This window comes from Amphiprion ocellaris, chromosome 24 (genome assembly GCF_022539595.1).
Source record: "Amphiprion ocellaris isolate individual 3 ecotype Okinawa chromosome 24, ASM2253959v1, whole genome shotgun sequence".
Classification (NCBI taxonomy): Eukaryota; Metazoa; Chordata; class Actinopteri; family Pomacentridae; genus Amphiprion; species Amphiprion ocellaris.
Window position 1 is genome coordinate 9,708,354 of NC_072789.1, and position 20,841 is coordinate 9,729,194.

The window sequence follows — 20,841 nt, forward strand, 5'->3', positions numbered from 1 at the left end:
ACAGATTTTTATGGTTTTGTTAAAGATAATCAATCATAAAATAGACACAGAAGAGAAGAGCAATTTATGGGTTGACTGTAAAAACAAATAAACAAATAAGCAAAAAACAGACCTCTACATAATGTAATGAATTGTAATTTGTTATTTGAATTTAAAATTCAATTTTTACTGTTTTTTAACATTAAAATCATTATTAACAGATATCTGACATCATAATTATGTATATTAATGATTTCAGATTTTTTATTGTTTTGTTTTTTTTCAGTTTGTTGTTGCCAATAATGATAGTTATTATAATTATAATAATTATAGGAATTATATAATCTAACAGATTCAAATTGTAACCAAAAAGTGCTGTACATAAACACACTGGCATAGTTCATTTTTAATTCCACTCGTATTCACGACTTGTTCTCAAATAGCTTCAGTCAGTAATTTAATTAAATAAGAGTTGCATAATCAATTAACCTGTTCTAATTTTCGCGTTCTGATTCTTCTCGGGAACCATAGATTCTGTCAAAACATCCGACGAGCAACTGACAGCAAGCAGAGCATAGAGGTCTCACTCTGCTCCAGTTTAACTACATATAAATTTATACTATGTCTAAAAAAACATTTCCATATTTTTATTCCTTTAAGAATTTTTACAATCCTGCTGAAAATATTTTTTTTACAGTTTTTTCAAGCCACAGCTGCATTTTTATTTGTTTATTTTATTTTATTTGACTGTTGAATGTGGCAATTTTTAATTTAGTCATACTTTGAAGCGTCGCTCAGTCTCTCCTCAGAGTGACTCCTCCTGTCTGTGTGTTCGTCTCGACGATCTTCGGGCTAGCGGCGGTCCGTGTGTCAACATTAACGGATGAACAACAAACGGCGGCGGTTAGCTGCTCAGAGAGCCACGTACCGGTGACTTAACGGCCTGCCGAGGCGAACAACCTCCGAGAGAGCTGACGAGAACCAGTCGGTGAGAAAGAGGAGACATTTTATGGAGGAGACACCGCAGAGACACCGGAGGTTCGTGCTAGCTTAGTGAGGCTAGTTAGCTGGATTGATTAGCTAATGTTAGCTCGCTAATTTATCAACATGCAGCCAAATGGAAACACCTGCTGTGTGATGAATTTCTCAGCGTGACATGCAGTTAATGTAGGCTTAAACATATTAAAGTACGCCTTTATTCACATTTCACCATGCTGCTTTTAACTACAGGGGTTTTCTTCTGGGTTTTCCCCCTTAAATCAGGTTGGCAGTGAGTCAAACAGGTTAAAGTTGGGCTGATAAGGCTTGTTTGGATTGTGTTGGTGCATTCAGGTGCAGCAGTCCTGAGTCTAACATGCAGATGGAGGTGTAAACCCCACTGATGGAAACCCAGAGGAAGAGGTAGGTCCACTCAAAGTCCTCCTGCATGGGATAATCCTGCTCAGCTGGTGCCTGGCTGGATGTGATCACCATGTGACATCGCCTACGGATGGAGCTGAGCTCACTTCTGCTTTCACCCACAAAACATCTGTTGTTAGGATGAAACACCGGCCGAGGACCCACTGACACTTTGTCTACTTCTGCTTCATCAGCCACCCACTCACTCTAATCTCACTATAAATCAAATCAGTGTTCTTCCGCTGCCGTCCATCCAATTAGTCTGCCATGTTTCATGTCTGTTTTGTTGCACGGCACCGGGACAAACTGATATATTATGTGATTCCGTGACATGAAAAACTCTCTAAACTTTTAGCGGTCCGCTAACTCTATTTGGAAAGAAATAATCATTTGAGAATGATTTGGAGATACCAATAATGTAAGATCATTTTAATAGTATAATAGTATGTATTTCTAAAAGGATTGTGTTTGCAGTATTAAACTCAACCTCTCCAGCCCAGCTTTTGTGCTTCCTAACTGTTGTGTTTGTCTTGCAGCTCTGAGGATGACGGTGGTGGAGAGCGAGGCCTCCTCCACACCTGGAGGGGCTACTCCTACAGCGTCACCCCAGACAGGCTGCTCCTCCCCAGGCCGGTGCTGCAGGTCGCTCTGGGCTCACGACATGGCATCCTGCTGTTGGAAGGTAAAACTTTGTGGTTGTTTTGTAGACAGCGTCACATGCGCTTATTCTGTCATTTTTAATAAACCAAAGCGACATAGTTAATTATGTGACCGGCTTATAATAGCACAGTCATTGTAGACACATGTTGGTCTTGGATATGAGTGCTCTGGTCGGAGGTCATTAGGCGTCATAGTAGACTTTGTCATGGTGCCCTTTGCTAGCTAAACCCCCACTGTGCTCTCTGCTTGCCAACATGAACTACCCATAGTCTGTTATGAAACAGCAAGAGGCTCTACCTGGTGGAACAACCAGGTACTTCAGCTAACATGCAATTTATTTTCTAATTGAAAGGGTTTAAATTAATGTGTTTCTTTCATCTGCTGATTTTTGGTTAATTTATTTTTAATTGGTTAAGTTACAACAATTTATTGATTAACATCCCTGGCAAATAATTGAAGGGTTGACAGCTACTCGATTAATTTTTGCAGCTCCAGATTTGAGTAAATGAACTTGTGATGACAAAAATAGAAGTGAGAAAACTAATAATAATAACAATAATCGCTGTACTTATATAGCACGTTAAGTCCAGCGTTCACAGAGTGCTTTGACAGTTAAAACATACAATACAGACACAATCGAGCAAGACATGAGGAGACAAGGCAGAGTTTTGAATAGTATTAAAATAAATAGTAAAAATGATAAGTTAAATGGATAATTAACAAGATTAGCACACATATCAAACAAAGAAACTAGGCAATTTTAAACTTAAAGAATCAGATTGAGGGTTAAAAGTTAGAAATAAAAAATCAAAAAATTTGAGAATTTAACAATTAGAGATGGCATCACACCAAAGACCCAGGCAGCTACAATTAGAATAAAACAAGAGAGAACATATAAAATAAACAGGACATAATACAAAATAGAACACTGAAACTAATTAAAGCGAAAGATAAACTTCACATAAAAGCAAGTCTATAATAGTGTTTTTTCAAAAGTAATTTAAAAGAAGTTACTGACATGTTTATTTTTACTTCCCCTTCAGGAGGACAAGTCTACAGCTTTGGTGAGTTGCCATGGAAGCAGAGTCAGATGCCGGAGCTGGCGAAACCGACCCTGGAGAGCGCGCTCAGTGGGCAGCGGGTGGTCGCTGTCGCTGCCGGAAGCTTCCACTGCGGAGCGGTGACGGAGGACGGCGGCGTCCACATGTGGGGTGACAACGGTGCCGGACAGTGCGGCCTTTCGGGCCTCAGCACCGTCCCCAACCCGACTCCGGTGGCTCTGCTGGACTCGAACCGCAGCCCTCCGCAGACGGTGCCGGTGCTGGAGGTTTCCTGTGGCGAGCGGCACACGCTGGCGCTGTCAGTCCAGAGGGAGGTTTGGTCGTGGGGCAGCGGCTGCCAGCTCGGCCTCAATGCCTCCGTCTTTCCTGTCTGGAAGCCACAGAAGGTGGAGCACCTGGCGGGCAGGTGTGTTTTGCAGGTGGCCTGCGGGGCGTCACACAGTCTGGCTCTGGTGCGCTGTCCAGGGCCTCAGGACGTCCAGCGGCCGCCCGTCGACAAATGTGGTCAGTGTAATCAGCTGCTCTACACCATGACGGACAAAGAGGACCACGTCATCATCTCTGACGGACACTACTGCCCCCTCGGCATGGAGCTGACGGAGGACGAGGGCAGGCTGGAGGCGCCGGCCCCCACACAGGGACTGAAAACCTCCCCATCAGAGCCCATCCTGCCCTCCTACACCTCCACCTCCTCTGCCAAAAGTGCCAAACCCTCCTCCGAGCCCTCCGACCCTCAGGACTCCCAGAAAGATGGAGAATCTGTAGCGAATGGAGAGCTGCCGACCTCGGAGCCAGATGCCTCAGTTCAGTCCAAAGGTTCGAGCGGCGCTTCTGCTTCGATGAAGAATTCACCGTATCCAGACGAACAGGCTGTGAAGGATTACCTGAAGAAACTGTCGGACACCACACAGGCAGAAACAAAGACGACTGTTGGAGGGCTGCACACTCTGCTGGTGAGGACGATTAATGTTATTAACTTAAAAACATATTAACCGATAAAGCAGGAGACGATAAAGAGTCAAAAAACACCCAATAATTTATAACCCTACAGCGTAAAAAGCAATGAGCACAATGAAGAAAATCTTCTCACCATAATACTGGGATGAGCAGAAGCAGCATTATTTCCTGAATTGTTTTGTTGTTTTTCCACTTCACAGAATTGGATTCTTACTTTTGACAGCACTGAATTATTTTGCTTTAAACCTGAATGAGGGTGTTTGTTTGCAGATGAAACATAAAGGATCGCATCTGTGGAGGGCAAATATTTTCCTCTCGTTTGTTCCTTTGTTTGAATTGGAGCTGTTGAAAGATTAACTGGTAATCAGCAAAAATATATTAACTGAGGAGGCAAAGATAAAGAACGTACGTATTGTTGATTAGCTGTCGTACCTGGTTGTTCCACCAGGTGGAGCCTCTCACTGTTTAATACTGTAGAGACCAGAGGAGGGTGACTCAGACTAGGGGTAGTTGATGTTGGCAAACAGAGAGCATTGTGGGAGTTTAGCTAGCAACAGGCACCGTGACCAAGACTTCTGTGATGCTTAATGCCTGCCAGCTAACTCCATTGTTTTGTAGACAAGTTGAAAAGTGAGGGTTTTTTCCCCTTTCTGCCACCAGTTTTCTACAAAATATGATTTACTGTGTATTTTTAAGTGGTAAAACTATTATTAAAAGTGGAAGTTTTTTTTTTTGCAGGATCTGTCTAGAGCAAATCTATTTATTTTGTAAATTTTTAAATGACACAAGAAGATTAGCATGATTTGGTTCCTTTTTAACAGATGAATAGTTAAAGTACTTTCAGAAAGATGAAGTCTGACATGTCACAGTTTCTGGCTCTGATAAATGAATTAATTTTGGCTATTTTTAAAAAAGATGACATGCCTTTCAAACACACCGGTGGGTTTTGTGATTCAGAGTATTGTCGCAAGATAGAAGAAGAAAACTGAGGCATTTTGGGAATTTTTCGGTAGGTCTACACATTGTTTCTGGATCAAATTCAGAAACAGAATTTGGATGTTCTCCGTTAATGAAGTTAGCTGCTACTCTCAAATTATTTCCAAAAAGTAAACAAAACTAAGCTGAATCAAAGCAGGTTTCAGTGTCTTCTGCTGCAGCTGTGATCTTAGAGGAACTTCTGTCATAATTCACTGATACCTGATCTTCTGTCTGGCTCTGTTGTGTCTCTTCCAGCCCTCGGCGGCAGGACTCGGTTCCTCCACTCCCACCTCAGCGCTCAACACCCTGGTGGCCTCCTGCGCCTCCGCCGTGGGCGAGCGGGTCGCCTCCACCTACGAGGCTCTGTCGCTCAAAAAGATGATGAACTTCTACCTGCCCTCAGCGGCGGCCAGGTGTGGCGGCGGCGGCGTGGGCGACAACAGCACCGAGCGGGTCCGTCAGGAGGACTCGGTTCAGACAAAGAAGAGCTCCAGCACCGGAGACATCCGCGAAGAGGAAGCTGAAGGTCTGCGGCGTCGCCTCTCGCTGCCAGGACTCCTCTCTCAGGGTAGATACGCTGTTCACCTCTTATCCTCCTCCTATGCCCTGCTGCGTAAGTACACCTTACGCATGTGTAGGTCGATGTCGGTGTGTGTCCGCTTCAGGCTTCGTCGCTCAGCTTTGTGGGCATGCTCTGTTTGTGTCTTTAATGTCCCTGAATGCAGCACAAGCCAGTTTTAGAAAACAGTGATCAGCCATAATACAAAACCAGGTTTGAAAGGTGAAAATCACAAACATTACATTAAGAATCGTCAGATTATCAACTTTCCGACAGTCCTCTAATGACTATGAAAGGTTTAATAAGTGGAAAATAACACTTCACTTCAATAACCTCACTATTTTTTATCACGTCTTATTAAAAAATTCGGCAAAAATATACCATCTGCTCTAATTCTGTAAAAAAATACAAATTTCTGCGTTTCTCTGCAAAAAAAAAAAAGCCATTACTAACTCAGCTGTGACCAACAGTCAAAAATGCCCACGGGTGTTAACAATATGGAAAAAAAAAATACTATAGATATTTTTCGACTTACCAAACCGATGAAAACATGGATGGAACTGGACTGCACACATGATACATTCAAAGACTATCAGAAAGTTTAAAATCTGCTAAATTTTTCAGTTTTTACGGGTCTTGGGTCTGATCAACACACACACACACACACATATATATATATATATATATTTTTTTTGTTGTTGTTGTTGCTACAAATTGTCAAATTTTAGCTAAAGACTTAATGCAGGCAGATTGACCTCCAGTAGCACTATTGATAATTTAATTCACTTATTAACCTCATTCAGTGCTGGTATTTGTTAGGACTGTAGCCTTTTTGTAAAAGCAGTTGACTTCTCTCTGCTATTTGATCAAAAATAAAGAAACATAACAAATGACTGGAAAAGAAATTATTTTGATGTGAAATTCCGGCATTTTCAGACTGTAACTCTGGATTTTAATGCCAACAAACAGATCTGGTGTTCACGCTTTTGCTGCATTTGAAAGTCCACTTTGAGGAGCGTTCTAATGTCTGAATAGTCGCCTTTTGTGAGATTAAAAACAGAGGAATGCAGATTATTTAGCCTCTTAATTTGTTAATCTACCGTCGAGAGTGACAGAGAAAAGAGTTCTGGGTTGCATTCAGGTCAAAGTTATCACCTTCTCTCTACCTGCCAGAGCGCTGGGAAGGATTTACCCGATTTAATGGAGCAGAATGAAGGTTTTAGATGTGATTAAGAGAGAAAGGTGCATTATGGGAAAGGCCTGAGCTTGTGTGTGACCTCGAACAGGAATTAGCAGGTTTGTAGAATAGATAAATGGTCGGACTTTGCTCCATTTATCATCATATCTCTTACTGACAGCTCCATATAGTTTGCTGTGGATTTTATCATCTGTTTCTAGGTCAGACGAATGCCAAGATTTCAGACTGAACGATCCGGTTTGACGAGTAAAACTGACAAGAAATCTAGAACACTCTCATGTATGTGGGTTATACACGCTAACGTGTTACTGCAATATAAAGTTCTGCATCTCTGTTCTCAGCTTAAAATCATACAGATTCAGCAAAGTCCCTTTTTTTCTATACATCTCATTTAAAAATAAACCCTTAGAAGCACGAATTCTGGTACAATTCAGCATTTTCTTTATGTAGTTTTCGTGGTGCATCTGGGTTCCTTCAAACTTGTGCGCCTGCCTGAGTTTAAATGAGACTTTAAATATCATTTGGTGAACTTTGCCTTAATTTGACAGCAGATTTCTGCAGTTTTAAACAGGTTAACGAATCAAAATATGAAGGAAAGCAGAAGGGATGATATCTAGGGATATACAGGGGGTCCTCGGTTTACGACGTCCTTGACCAACGGTGTTTCGTCGTTACGTCGAAACTGGTTACATGGAACTAGTTGGTGAGCGGACAAATACGTCGTCACGCGGCACTATAAGATGGATTTGATTACATTTTCTGGTTGTGTGCCACCTTGGATTGTGCTACATTCGCTAATTTTTAGCCCTTCATTATGGCAAGTCCTGCATCCCTACGGAAATAGAACAACAATGAAGAAGGAGAAAGGAAGTTCAAAAATGTTTTCTGTGCAGAATGACACAAAATGACACAAAAGGATGCTAAAGTAACACAAAATGACACAAAAGGATGCTAAAATGACACAAAAATGACACAACAGGATGCTAAAATAACACAAAAATGACACAAAAGGATGCTAAAATAACAGAAAAAGGCAAAAATGACACAAAAGGATGCTAACGTAACAAAAATGGCACAAAAAGACACAATAGAATGCTTTACTTAGACAAAAATTACACAAAAGGATGCTAAAATAACACAAAAGTCACCAAAATGACACAAAAGGATGCTAAAATAACACAAAAATGACACAAAAGGACGTGAATGGACTTGCGTTGTTTATATTTTCCGATTGTACACCACCTTGGATTGTGCTACATTCGCTAACTTTTTGCCCTTCATTCCGTCAGACTCTTCTGATGGAGTTCCGACTTACGGTGAAAATCGACTTAAAAAATAAAGGCAAAATGACCCCATTTATCGGAGTCAAAAACGATATAAACATAAAAATACTCAGTTTGACAACTTTGCAGTGATCCTCAAATGTACCATCTGTGATGTGCCGTTCCATTGGTAAAATTAATCAATTAACTTTATTTAAAAATTCACCAAAAATAAACTATTTACACAGACTAGATTCTGTAAAAAATAAAAAATTCTGAGCTATTTGGTGCAACTGTGAAGCCATTAATAACTCAGCTGGGACCAACAATCATGTGACAAAAATTCAGAGACTATTGAGGCTGTGTTTAAACTGAGCTGACAGGAGACAAGTAATTAAAACTGTAAATAGTAAAATATCTGTAGTATGTTATGGCTAGAATGTGTTTTTTTCTTTTCATTTTTTGTTAAATAAGTAAAGAAATTCAGCTTTATTTTTACATTTTTTTAATGATTTCTGTCATTCTAACTACATCATGCTACACACAAGACATTTTCTGAGTTCTCTCTCCTTCTAGTCGTTGTCGTCGTGTTTCCATAGCGACACAGGACTTTATACTGCAATGAAACATGAACCGGAAAAATGTCACTGGAGCAAAAAACAGTCAGAAACTGCTTGGAGTTCAGCGGTTTTTACAAGAATCCTCCAAGAATGAAAACACAAGCTGCTCTCATTTTAGTCCTCTAAGTTGTGTTTCCTGAACTCGCTATCACCAAAACTAAATATTGTAGCTTTCAGCAGCCTGCCGGTGTTTGTTCTGTCTGGTTTCTTCTTGTTGTTTGTCGGCTGTGCGACAGCTTGTGTTTGAAGCTGATCTGATCTGCTGTCTTTGTGCTGGCATGCTCTCACTTTCTGTTTCTTAATGCTGGACTTTGCACCAGACATATTAATTTCATTGCATAATAACAAAGTGCAATGACAAAGAAAAGGATTTCTGTCTATTCTGGTGGGGCTACTCAACATTTTATTCACTTTTCAAGGAATAACGAGGCTGTATGAAGACCGCTCTGGTGAAAATCCACTTTTTTACCATGTTAAAATGTCCATACGCTGTTTTTTTTATATGCTGGAAGACAAATTGTGAGTGAAAAATGCAGGGCTACAACTAATGATTATTTCCATTATTGATTGTTTCTTCGATGAATCGATTAGTTGTTTATCTAAAATGCTAGAAAATGGTGAAAAACGTTGATCAGTGTTTCTCAAAAACCCAAAGATGTTTAGTTTACTTTCACAAAGGAGGAAAGAAACCACAAAATAGTCACATGTAAGAAGCTCCAGCTTAATCAGACTTTTTTTTTAATTTAGACTTTCTTTTCCCAAATTTCCTGATTTTCTTTGAACAAAATAAACAATCTGAAGATTTCAAACTGTCAAGGAAACAGTAAATGAGCATTTTTAAGTGTTTTCTGATAGACCAGGAAAAAGCAAGAAAATATTGACATTTCAGAAGCTGCAAGCAGAGAATTTAGACTTTTTTTTTTTTTTTTTTTTTTTACTCAAAATTACTCAAACTGATCAATTTGATAATGGACAACTGATCAATTAGTCTTTCAAGGTCTTGTTTGAGGTTCCTAAATGTGAAACAATATGAAGATGTCAAACTGTGATCTACTAAACTATAAATTTGCATTTCATGAATTTTCCGATAGACCAGGAAAAAAACTAAAAAATATTCACTTTTAAGAAGCTGCAAACAGAGAATTTAGACTTTTTTAAAAACTCAAACTGATAAATTTGATAATAGACAATTAATCAATCAATCTCTGTAACTTCAGTACGAGTTTCTCATATGTAAAAAATTGCAGTTTTTCTTTAAACAAAATGAGCAATAATAAGATCTCAAACTGATCTACGAAACAGTAAATCAGCATTTCAAGAATTTTCTGATAAAGTAGAGAAAGAAGCGACAAAATATTCACATTTCAGAAGCTGCAAGCAGGGAATTTAGATGCATCTTTTCTTTGGACCTCCGACAGTGTCCCCTCGGCTGCTGAGGAAAGCCGGTCGGCCCCGGATGCGAGCGGTGGCCCTCAGCCCACTGGGAGGCTCCGTCCCCGCGGCCCAGGAGGTGCTGCCCTCCCTGCAGACGGAGGTGTGGAGCTGGGGCCACGGAGAGCACGGCCAGCTGGGCCACGGAGACAACATCGCCAGGTAGGACACAGGAAGTACTGTTCTATCACAGAGACGCGTCACAGGAAGGACTTTGTCTGCTTTATTTATCAAATTTATTTTTCATTTACGGCATAAAAACGTAAAATTTTGAGCTCAGATTGACTGTAGAGACATAAAAAAATTAATGAAACTATGAAGAAAAAGTTAAAATCACACGTTTATAATGAATAGTGCAATTTTTCTTTCTTTGTTAGACTCTAAATAAACATTTTCTTATGCACTGTGAATATGTTTAATCCTCTGAACTCCAAGCATTTTATAATTTTTATCTTTTTTGCTCCTTCCACATTTTCTCTCACTGAGGGTTCTATGGAAACAGAACAACCATGAAGAAGTAGAAAGAAAAGTCAGAAATGTCTTTTGTGCAGAATGACACAAAAGGATGCTTAACTTACACAAAAATGACGCAAAAAGACACATAAATGACAGAGTTTTTTTAGTCTCTGACTGCAGTGTTTTGTGTGTGTTTGCAGGCTGCAGCCGCTCTGCATCAAGAGTCTGAACAATAAGGAGGTTGTTCGGGTGGCGGCCGGCGCTCATCATTCACTCGCTCTGACGGCTCAGTCGCAGGTCAGTTTGCATTTTACAAGAGGAAAAGTTGGATTTTCATCTTATTTCCGCTGCTTTTCATGACATTTTTACTCCAGTAAAAGAAGCGTTAATGTATCTGTATGCATATCTGAATATATAGTATGTATACCCTTTATTATCTTTATGTTTATCTATATTTTTGTTTTAGTTTATATGGTGCTTGTGAATTTCCATGCTGAAGCATCTATAAAGTTTATCTTAATATTTAGCAACAGCCAACCATGCAGATCTTTAAAAACATCATAAAGTAATGAATTTTTAAAAGTTTAGAAGCAGAACTAAAAAGCTAAAGCTCAGTTTTCTCTTGCTTCTTGTTGGCAGTAAAATGTTTGCTTGTGGGATTAGAATTGTAGAAGGTAATTTAGAAAGAAAGCTAATAATCCAAATTCTGTTACTGGATTCACCTTCTATCCAGTTTATGCTGCTTATCCTCATCCAGCACACATTTATTGAAGGAATTATTGTTATGTATGGTTGGGAGATAATCAACAGCCTGGGAATTTACAGTCAAGCAGCAATTTGATTCATGAAATTCTAAGGAATTTTGCCTAATCATTCTGATTTTAAGCTTAGATTTGGTCAGATTTATCAGTCAGTTATATGGATACTGTACTGGATTTGTGTGCTTCTACCTTCCAGGTGTTCTCATGGGGCAGCAACAGCTCCGGTCAGCTCGGACACATGGAGTCGCCGAGCACCGTCCCCCGACTCGCCAAGGTGAGGACGCCATCTGACCTCCACCCACATCTCATGACACAAATCCTCGATGTTTCTCACATGTGGCTGTTTGCCTTCTTCATCCAGCTGTCGGAGGGGATCCGGGTTTGGGACGTGAGCGCCGGCGAGAGGCACACCCTCCTGCTGGCCGACGGCGACTGCATCCAGCCCATCATCTACTACAGCGGGCAGCAGGTGAAGGAGGAGCAGGAGGAGGAAGAGGAGGAGCAGGCCAAGGAGGCCGGTCGGCAGGAGGAAGGAGAGGAGGAGCAGGAGAGGACGGGAGGCTACACCCAGCAGCCGGTGCTGCTGCCATTCTGCATGAACGTAAGTCACAGGAGGTTGTTTCTGCAGCACAAATTAGTGTTCAGAGGGTTTAAATGATTTGATATCAGCATAATTAAAGGGCTGTGGACTGAGTGAAGAGTTTTTTGTATGTGCTTTTTATTTAAAGAAGCCTTCATGTGTTTTATTTTGTCCAATCACAGACAGTTTTTTATTTTATAATAGTTCAGATCTTTCATCTATATCGGGCACAGTCAGATCACAGAAAAGTCAATAAGACTTTAAATCTGACCCGAAATCATCAATAACTTTATTTACCTGACAGTTTCACTGCACATGAAGTGTTTAGGTTTTTAAAAAATCATTCAGAAATCTGAAAATATCTTAAAAATTATTAAATTCAATGGTATAATCTTTATTATATGTCAAAATATTAAGTAGTTGTATAGCTAGTTGCCCTTTAGAAGTAGCTTAAAACCAGATAGCTAATACTTCAATTACAATATAATAAGACTGTTTTCTATATTTTATTTCTGTATTTTCATTAGATGTTTTTTTCTTGTTACTTTTGTTAGAATTTTTAGAATATTGCTGGGGTTTTTCTTTGCAGTTTGGCTATTTTACTTTTTTTCGTCAGGCTTGGTAAAAATGGGAAATAATATGAATGTAGAATATTTTTATCACAGTTTTTTTTATCTGAGTTGTAACAAAAAAACTTGACAAGGTATTAGAATTTAAATGCATCAGAAACAATGTTGGTGCGAATCTGTGACACATCCTAGACTGTGATAGTCAGAAGAAACTTAACACTTATTATGTGGAAACTGTTTAAAATTTTTTGTTTTATTTTGTGGTCAGTGAAAAACAGCAGTGGTGTCATGTAAACAGACTTGGATTTAAAGAGTTAAAATCCTAAAAACCCCAGAAATATTTTGTGGTTATGATCAGGGCTGATGTTAGTTTTTCAAAAAAAACAGTGAAAATAGAAAATAATATTTTATTTTTATCGCTTTTTTTAAAATTTGTTTTTGTTGCAGACGTTTTTGTCTGAAGGTCATCTGTGCTACTTTTTTAAATGGACACCTGAGGCTTAAAACACAGTTGACTTTCAGTACTAGTACTGTAATAAAATGGGAGAGTATTGCTGTACCATGAGGCATCGCTACACTGATGTAATAACTGCCTTTTACTAGATTTTGTCACAGTTTATACAATTATACATTCAAAAAAACTCCATAGAAACCAACATTTTGTGACTTAATCCAGACTTTTTGTTTACAGGATGGGAAAATCTGCTGTAGAACCCCTGAATTTCAGATTGTTTGTGTGTATTTTTGTGATTTTTTTTTTCTAGCTGGGCTATGTGAGCAGTGTGTTTGCGGGCGGCCGGCGGTGTGTGGCGCTGTCAGACAGGAACGTGATGGGCTTCATCGCCAGCCTCCACGAGCTGGCGTCCGCCGAGAGGAAGTTCTACTGCAAGCTGTGCAGCATCAAGTCTCAGATCATTCGCCCCCTGCTGGAGCTGGGTAACGCTCGCATCAAGGAGTTTTAAAAACGGCTGCATTTTCGTCTGTCTTTGGCTGAATTCCTTGTCTTTGTCACAGAGTCTCTGAGCTCCGCCCTCGGACAGGTGATCCTCGGACTCCTGCAGACGTTGGCGAGTCGGTTCAGCATCTTGTGTCACCTGACTGGTCAACACGCCACCAGCCTCACCGCCAACCTGCGCCGCGGCCGCGAGGTCAAGAATCTGCTCATCCTCGACCATGCCGGCATCTTCCTCGACGCTTACCGCGAGTATGTCTGATTATTTATAGATTTATTAACCCTCTGAACCCCAAACCTGTTAAATCATGTGTGATATTTCTTTTATCTTTTATATCTTATGTAGAGCCGCCGTAATTTCTTCTAGTGTTGGTAAAACCTGTGAGCCCTTGGAAAAATGTTGATTCCATTTTTCTCCCCCATTTTTTAAAAATAAATAATCAAACAAAATTCAACTTTCAATTTTCTGTTATATGATTTCTGTCATTCTAACTGTATCATTCTGCACAGAAGATGTTTCTGAGTTCTCTCTACTCCTAGCTGTGGTTGTTCTGTTCCCATAGAGGTGCAGGATTTTATATTGCGGTGAAAAATGAGCCCACAGTGAGGAAAAAATGAGCAAAAAGCATTTAGAAGCTGCTTGGAGTTCAGAGGGTTAATAGAAACATGCTGATTACTGCGTGTTTATTCCTGTATATTAACACTTTATGCTCTCTATAAAGTTACTGCGACGCTTTGGGGAACTTCCAGGTGATGGGAGGTTTCCAGGCTTTGACTAAACCTTCCCTGTAAGTACATATATATACATATAAAACAAACTTTCTACATTAGAGTGGCCAAAAACACACAGAAATACACCTCTAAATGTGAAAAAAAAATCTCTAATCATCAGTTCTAACAACTGTTGGTGATTTTCTTGAAGAGACTTCTTTGGTAAGAGTCCCGAGCTGATCCAGAAGCTGTCGGAGTGCAGCGAGGAGAACCCCGTCATGGCTGACCTCCTGGTGGCGCTCTTCTACCTCCCGACTCGCCATCTCCACGAGTACGGACGCCTGCTGCTCAAACTGGCCACCTGCTTCGAAGTGGTAGGAAGACCGAACTCAGGCAGCGTGTTTGATGACTCCTGATAGAATTACTTTATAGTTAGATGCTTTAATTATTCTTTTGACAGCAGCATTGATTTCTATACATGTATTTGGCAGTGTGAAAGTCTCCTTAAAGCTCTCAAATGTTTAGATTCAGAGGCTTAATTGTCCTCATTTTCTTGGTTGTTTCTGTGTTTTCAGAGCTCCAGCGACTACCAGAAGCTGCAGGACAGCTGCTCCAAGTTCGAAGCTTTGACCCTGCAGCTGAAGAGAAAACGGAAAGAGGTGGATTACACCTTTAACTTCTGGAAGAGCTTCCCTGGGAAAATGACGGTAAACATGTCCCCCCCCCTCTCCCTGAGCGTATCCATCCACATTGGTTCCTGTAGGTGTCACATGTGTCTGAATAGCGTCCTTGTGTCTGTCCAGGACTCTCTGAGGAAGCCTCACCGCCGGCTCATCTGTGAGAGCAGCAACAAAGCCCTGACGCTGCAGAACGCCGGACGCTTCTCCGTCAACTGGTTCATCCTCTTCAACGACGCTCTGGTCCACGCGCAGGTCAGCCGCCACCGCTTCTTCTTCCTCTCACTTTTATGAAGCGCCCATATTTCAGACTCTGTAACCTGGTGTGTTTCAAGCGTTTGTGTGTGCTTGCCTCCGTGCTGTCAGGGCGTGGCGCCTTGTAAGAACCTAGTAAGTATGAAGCCAGCAGCCAGTCTGAGCACAGTGACCCTGAAGTCCCCTGTCAAACCCTGCTTCTTCTTCTGCTTCTTCTTCTGCTACTTCTTCCACTTCATCTTCTGCTTCTTCTTCTTCTTCCACTTCATCATCTTCTTCTTCTTCTTCCGCTTCATGTTCTGCTTCTTCTGCTTCTTCTTCTGCTACTTCTTCCACTTCATCTTCTGCTTCTTCTTCTTCTTCCGCTTCATCTTCTTCTTCTTCTTCCGCTTCATGTTCTGCTTCTTCTGCTTCTTCTTCTGCTACTTCCACTTTTTCTTCTGCTTCTTCTCTTCCTCTTCTTCTTCTTCATCATCTTCTTCTCCTTCTTCTTTTTCTTCCTGTTCCTCCTCTTCTTCTTATTCTTCTTCGGTCTTTTCTTCTTTTTGTTCTTCTCCTTCTGGTTCTTTTTCTTATTTCTTTCTTCCTTTTCTGCTGCTTCTTCTTCACCTTCTTGTTCTTCTTCATCTCTGTCTTCTTCTTCTGTTTGTATGTATGAAGGGTGTAGGGCTCTGTGTCACAGGATTTTCACCCTTTTGGACAACACAAACTGAAACAGCTGAAGTCATAGCTGGGAAGCTGAGATTGTGATTCACCAGTTTTAATAGGAATTTAACTTTCCTAGTTTCAGATTTAGCATATGTATTCAAATAGATCATTACCAGGAGCAGCTGAATGTCTCAGAAAACCTTTAGAAAATGATAAGTATTTTGATAAACCAATATTTTGGTTAGTTATTTTGGGCAAAAGTGTCAAAATCTTCATGTTCAAGCTTCTTATAATCTATAATCTTCTGTTAATTTGCTGTGTCATACATGAGAGTAAACTAAATATCTATTACTTTTCAACATCCATTCCTAAGTATTTATTTATGCTAATGTTTGTTGATCTAAAAATCAAACCATCAAGTCAAGATTTAGTGTGAAAACGAACTGTGGTGCAACAGAAAAGCTATTGGCTTGTTTTATTTAGATTTTGAGCCTGTTCTCTGCCAAAATGTCCAAACTTGATTCTATTTATTTATTTATTTTAAGTTGAATCAACACCAGGAGAGTGAGAGACTCCCCAAAAAAAAAAGAAAAAATAGGGCTGAAAATCTTGGTGGACTGAATCTTAAATACTGTCACGTGATGACGGCTGACTGAAGGACGTGTTTTGTCGGGCTCCCGCTCCCACATTATTATTAGTCGCAGCGAGACAAACTCCTTGTCCTGCCGTGACAGACTTTTGACAGATTTTTATTTTTGTACAAAGCTACACCTTCTGATGAAAAGACTTTGAGCGTAAACCACCTTGTAAAGAACTTTCAGACTTCGCCGGTCAGAGGCTAACCGCAGCTAACTGCTAACGGACAGTGCTATCAGCAGCGGCTAACTAGCTGCGGTGGCTCAACACGTCGGTGTGTTACAGTGTTACAGTGTTTGGATGCAAACAGCAGCAGATAAGGGCTTTATAGCACCACTGTAACAATCCTAGTTCACTGTTTAGTTTTCGGAAGCCAGGGACATGGCGGACACAGCCAGGGACTCTTCACCGGACACCACTTCCTTGTCTGCCCCCCCCACACCTCTGAACTAGATGCAGCCAACACAACCATCATCCGCCTGAAGGCTGACATCCGTCGTCTAACTGAGGAGCTAAAAATCAAATCAGATATACTCACCTCTTACATGAACGTCGCCTGCAAGCAATCCCGCTACCTCGCTTCAGTCCAGTCCTCCCTCCATGACACCCTCCCGTGGGTCCCCGTCAGCCCCCGGCCCTCGTCCTGTTCAACCCCGAACCGACATCCATCCTGGTCCGAGGTCGTCATTCGTGGCAAAAGCAGCCGCAACGACCACACCGTCTCCCCGGCCCGACCAAATCTCATCAGCTTTGCGGCTCTGTCCCTACCGGCCAAGCCCCGGCCCGCCAACCCGGCGGCGACGCTGATCGGCGGCGACGCCTCCTCTTCCTCCAACCTGCCAGCTGCCGGAGCCTCTGCGGCTCCCATCCGAACAGACGACGGACCGCCAAAGGCTCTGGACCCCCCGACGTCCAACGCTGCGGATCGGCCGGCCTCCTCATCGGGGGCGGCTACTTCCCGGTCGCCGCTGGACGCCGGCGCAAAGACCACCTCCGCGCAAACGTGCGGTGGCCCCCGGGCTCAGCCTGGCTCCACCGGCAGGGTCTCCCCTCCGCGGGCGACCGGCAGCACTCGGTCCTCCTCCGGAGAGCAACAAATCCAGCGGTCCCAAACCCGGATATCCTCCGCAACCTCCCGACGACGTCTGCTGCGGGACGCGGTTCGCCGCCACTCCGCCGGGTCCGTCGGCAAAGACTTGGACCATCATGGCAGCTGTCTACAACCGAGTTTGTAGACTCCTCATCGCCGCGTTTCCATCGCTCCACCATCACCTCCACCCTTACCGACACCGAGCCACAGGGACAGCTGGCACCCGCGGCGGCTCCTCTGCACACCAGCCCCGACGCAACCTCAGCCGGAAGCCCTCCACGCCACCTCTCCCGTAAGTTCACAACCTCCCGTCCACCACTTGCCCCACTCTTCGCCCCCTCTACGCTCATCATTGGCGACAGTATCATGAGAGGCATCAGGTTCTTTAACGCTATCACACTGTCATTCCCCGGTGCTACAGCTGCAGACATCGCTGTTAAAATTCCTTCCGTTCTCCGCTCACTCCCCTCCTCTGTACACCGCATTATCCTTCACGTCGGCTGCAACGACACAGCGCGCCCCCAGTCTGAGCAGACAAAACGTGATTTTCAAATCTGACGGACTTACTGAAAGACTGCGGAAAGTCTATTTTTATTAGCGGGCCCCTACCAACGGTAAACAACAACTCTGAGCGCTTCAGCAGACTGCTCAGCCTGAACACCTGGATTAGCTCGTTCTGCCGTGCCAGCAGAATTAACTTTATTGACAATTTTAACTGTTTCTGGAACAGGCCAGAATATTTTAACAGTGATGGCATCCATCCAAACAGGTCCGGCAGATCACTTTTAATCTCAAATATCCAATACACCGTCCACACTTCAGACTGACTAGTGCCAGTGTTTACATCCATCTCTTCTTCACGCTCCACTGAACCGCCTCCCAGCTACAGCGCCCCCCTCTGTCCCCACCTGGAACTCCCCCCATCTTCCCCTCCAGCACACCCACTGCCTCCCCCCTCTGGCTCCCCTTGCCCGTCACCCCGCAGTACCAGAATTCAACAAGCTGCCAAATCCCCACCATCATCAGCTTCAGACAACCTCGGCAGCCCTCCCTCAGAAACTGCCATTTTGCTAACCTTCGCCCACTTCCACGGACCTCACAGCCTTGTCCCCAGAAGCCCTCCCCTAATCACACATCCACACTTCACCTGAACTTTGCCCTCTTCAACACCCGCTCCGTCACCAGCAAAGGCCCCATTCTACAATTATTCATCCTGGACAATAAACTGGACTTCCTCTGTCTAACCGAAACATGGCACAAACCACTGGACTTCTACCCACTCAACCAAGCCACCCCTCCGGATACACGTACCTCAACTCACCCCGCCCAGAAGGTCGAGGAGGCGGCATCGCAGTCATCCACAAACAGGTCTTCACAACCATCCCACTTTCCATCCCTGCCTCCCCCTCCTTTGAACACCTTGTTTTTAAATCACCCGGTCCCACCCCAATGGTCACTGCTATCATTTACCGCCCACCTAAACCAAACCCCTCATTTCTCCCTGACTTTTCCCACTTTGCCACCCAGCTATTAGCTACATCTCCGTCAGTCCTCATCCTTGGTGACTTCAACTTTCACATGGACAACCTTCACAGTAAATCTGCCTCTGACTTCCTAGATCTCCTACAATCACTCAACCTCACCCAGCATGTCATTTCCCCACCCACAACCATGGACACATCTCCTCGATCTGGTTTGCTCCTCTGGTCTTACAGTCCTAAATATCTCCAGCTGTCATCTCTCCATCTCTGACCCACCTAGCAATAACTATCGGACATCAGCCTCCCCACCCCCCCTGCCCCAAGGAAAAACGGACAATCTTTTTTAGAAACACCAGATCACTCTCCCCCTCTGTATTCTCCGCCTCACTGACCACCGGCATTGTCCGTCTCCCCTCCCCCGTCAATCAATAACCCCACTGACCTCATCAACCACTACAATCATACCTCCTCATCTTCCTGTCTTGATCAGCTTGCTCCCATCAAATCCAAATTAGTTACTTTCTCCCACTCTGCTCCATGGTACACCCCTGAACTCCAACCTCATGAAAGCCCATAAACGACAGCTAGAACGTCTTGTCAGAAAAACAAACCTGACAGTTCACCGCCAAGCCTACTCCCGACTTCCTCCAACAATACAAAGACGCCCTGAAATCTGCACGGTCCACTTTCTACTCTGACCTGATCAATACCAGCTCCAACAACCCCAAATCCCTCTTCTCAACTGTCAATAAACTCCTTGCCCCCCGGACAGTCTCAAACTCGTTCACCACTGACAAATGCAACCTATTCCTCTCTTTTTTCATAACAAAATCATCTCCATCCACAGCAGCCTTGTCACCTCTCCCACTTCACTTGATCCCCCCTCTCCTCCACCAAACCCTCTGAACTTTCCCCCCCTGGCCCACTTCTCGCCCGTTTCCCCCCTGGACCTGCCCAAATTCATCACTGGAACTAAAAACTCCACATCCTGCCTGGACCCCATCCCCACTGCCCTCCTCAAAAACTGCCTCCCTGTTATCGCCCCCCTCATCTCTAACATCATCAACACTTCCCTCAGTACTGGCTGTGTCCCCTCACCCCTCAAGCTCGCCTCTGTCTCCCCCATCCTCAAAAAACCTGGTTTGGATCCAACCTCCCCTCACAACTTCCGGCCCATCTCCAATCTCCCCTTCATATCCAAAACATTAGAACGTGTCGTCGCTGCCCAAGTTGAAAACTCACCTCACCTCCCAACAACCTGTATGAAACCTTTCAATCCCGGATTCCGCTCTCATCACAGCACTGAAAACTTGCTCTCCTCAAGGTCACCAATGATCTCCTCCTCTCCTCAGACTCTGGACAAGTCACCATCCTCATTCTTCTCGACCTACTCTGCAGCATTTGACACAATCAATCACTCCATCCTCCTGTCCCGCCTTCAATCCTCCATTAACATCACCGGCACCGCCCTCACCTGGTTCACTATCATATCTCACTAATCGACAACAATTCATCAAGGTCAACAACTGCACATCACCCACCCGCCCCCTGTCCCTGGTGTCCCTCAAGGACTCAGTACTTGGCCCCCTCCTCTTTATCCTGTACCTCCTCCCCCTCGGCAACATCATCCCGGCCGCCCAACACACCTACACTTTCCATTGCTACGCCGACGATATCCCAACTCTACATCTCCACCAACACCAACCGCCACCACCACCCTCCCCTCTCTCTCCAGCTGCCTGGCCGACATTAAATCCTGGATGAGGAAAAATTTTCTCTGCTAAACTGTGACAAAGACTGATCTCATCCTTATCGGACCTAAATCACTCACACCATTTCCCCCACCCCCCATTACCATTGATTAACACCACCCTATCTCCTTCTGCTCACATCCGCAACCTCGGTGTGTTATTTGACAGCAA

The 20,841-nt window shown here is 43.3% G+C and overlaps 1 protein-coding gene across 1 annotated transcript in view; it reads left to right on the plus strand.

Annotated features, from left to right (window-relative positions):
• Positions 1 to 325: 325 nt before the first annotated feature.
• The window catches only part of als2b (alsin Rho guanine nucleotide exchange factor ALS2 b), a 36,292-nt gene continuing 15,776 nt past the window's right edge, over positions 326 to 20,841 (plus strand). Inside the window, 16 exon segments of the mRNA XM_035956752.2 lie at positions 326 to 1,017; positions 1,312 to 1,380; positions 1,914 to 2,059; positions 3,081 to 4,051; positions 5,289 to 5,646; positions 10,091 to 10,265; positions 10,760 to 10,856; positions 11,517 to 11,594; positions 11,682 to 11,921; positions 13,234 to 13,405; positions 13,484 to 13,673; positions 14,144 to 14,209; positions 14,344 to 14,506; positions 14,708 to 14,839; positions 14,936 to 15,064; positions 15,176 to 15,199. Coding sequence (XP_035812645.2) covers positions 1,361 to 1,380; positions 1,914 to 2,059; positions 3,081 to 4,051; positions 5,289 to 5,646; positions 10,091 to 10,265; positions 10,760 to 10,856; positions 11,517 to 11,594; positions 11,682 to 11,921; positions 13,234 to 13,405; positions 13,484 to 13,673; positions 14,144 to 14,209; positions 14,344 to 14,506; positions 14,708 to 14,839; positions 14,936 to 15,064; positions 15,176 to 15,199 — 2,961 coding nt within the window. The 5' untranslated portion in view covers positions 326 to 1,017; positions 1,312 to 1,360.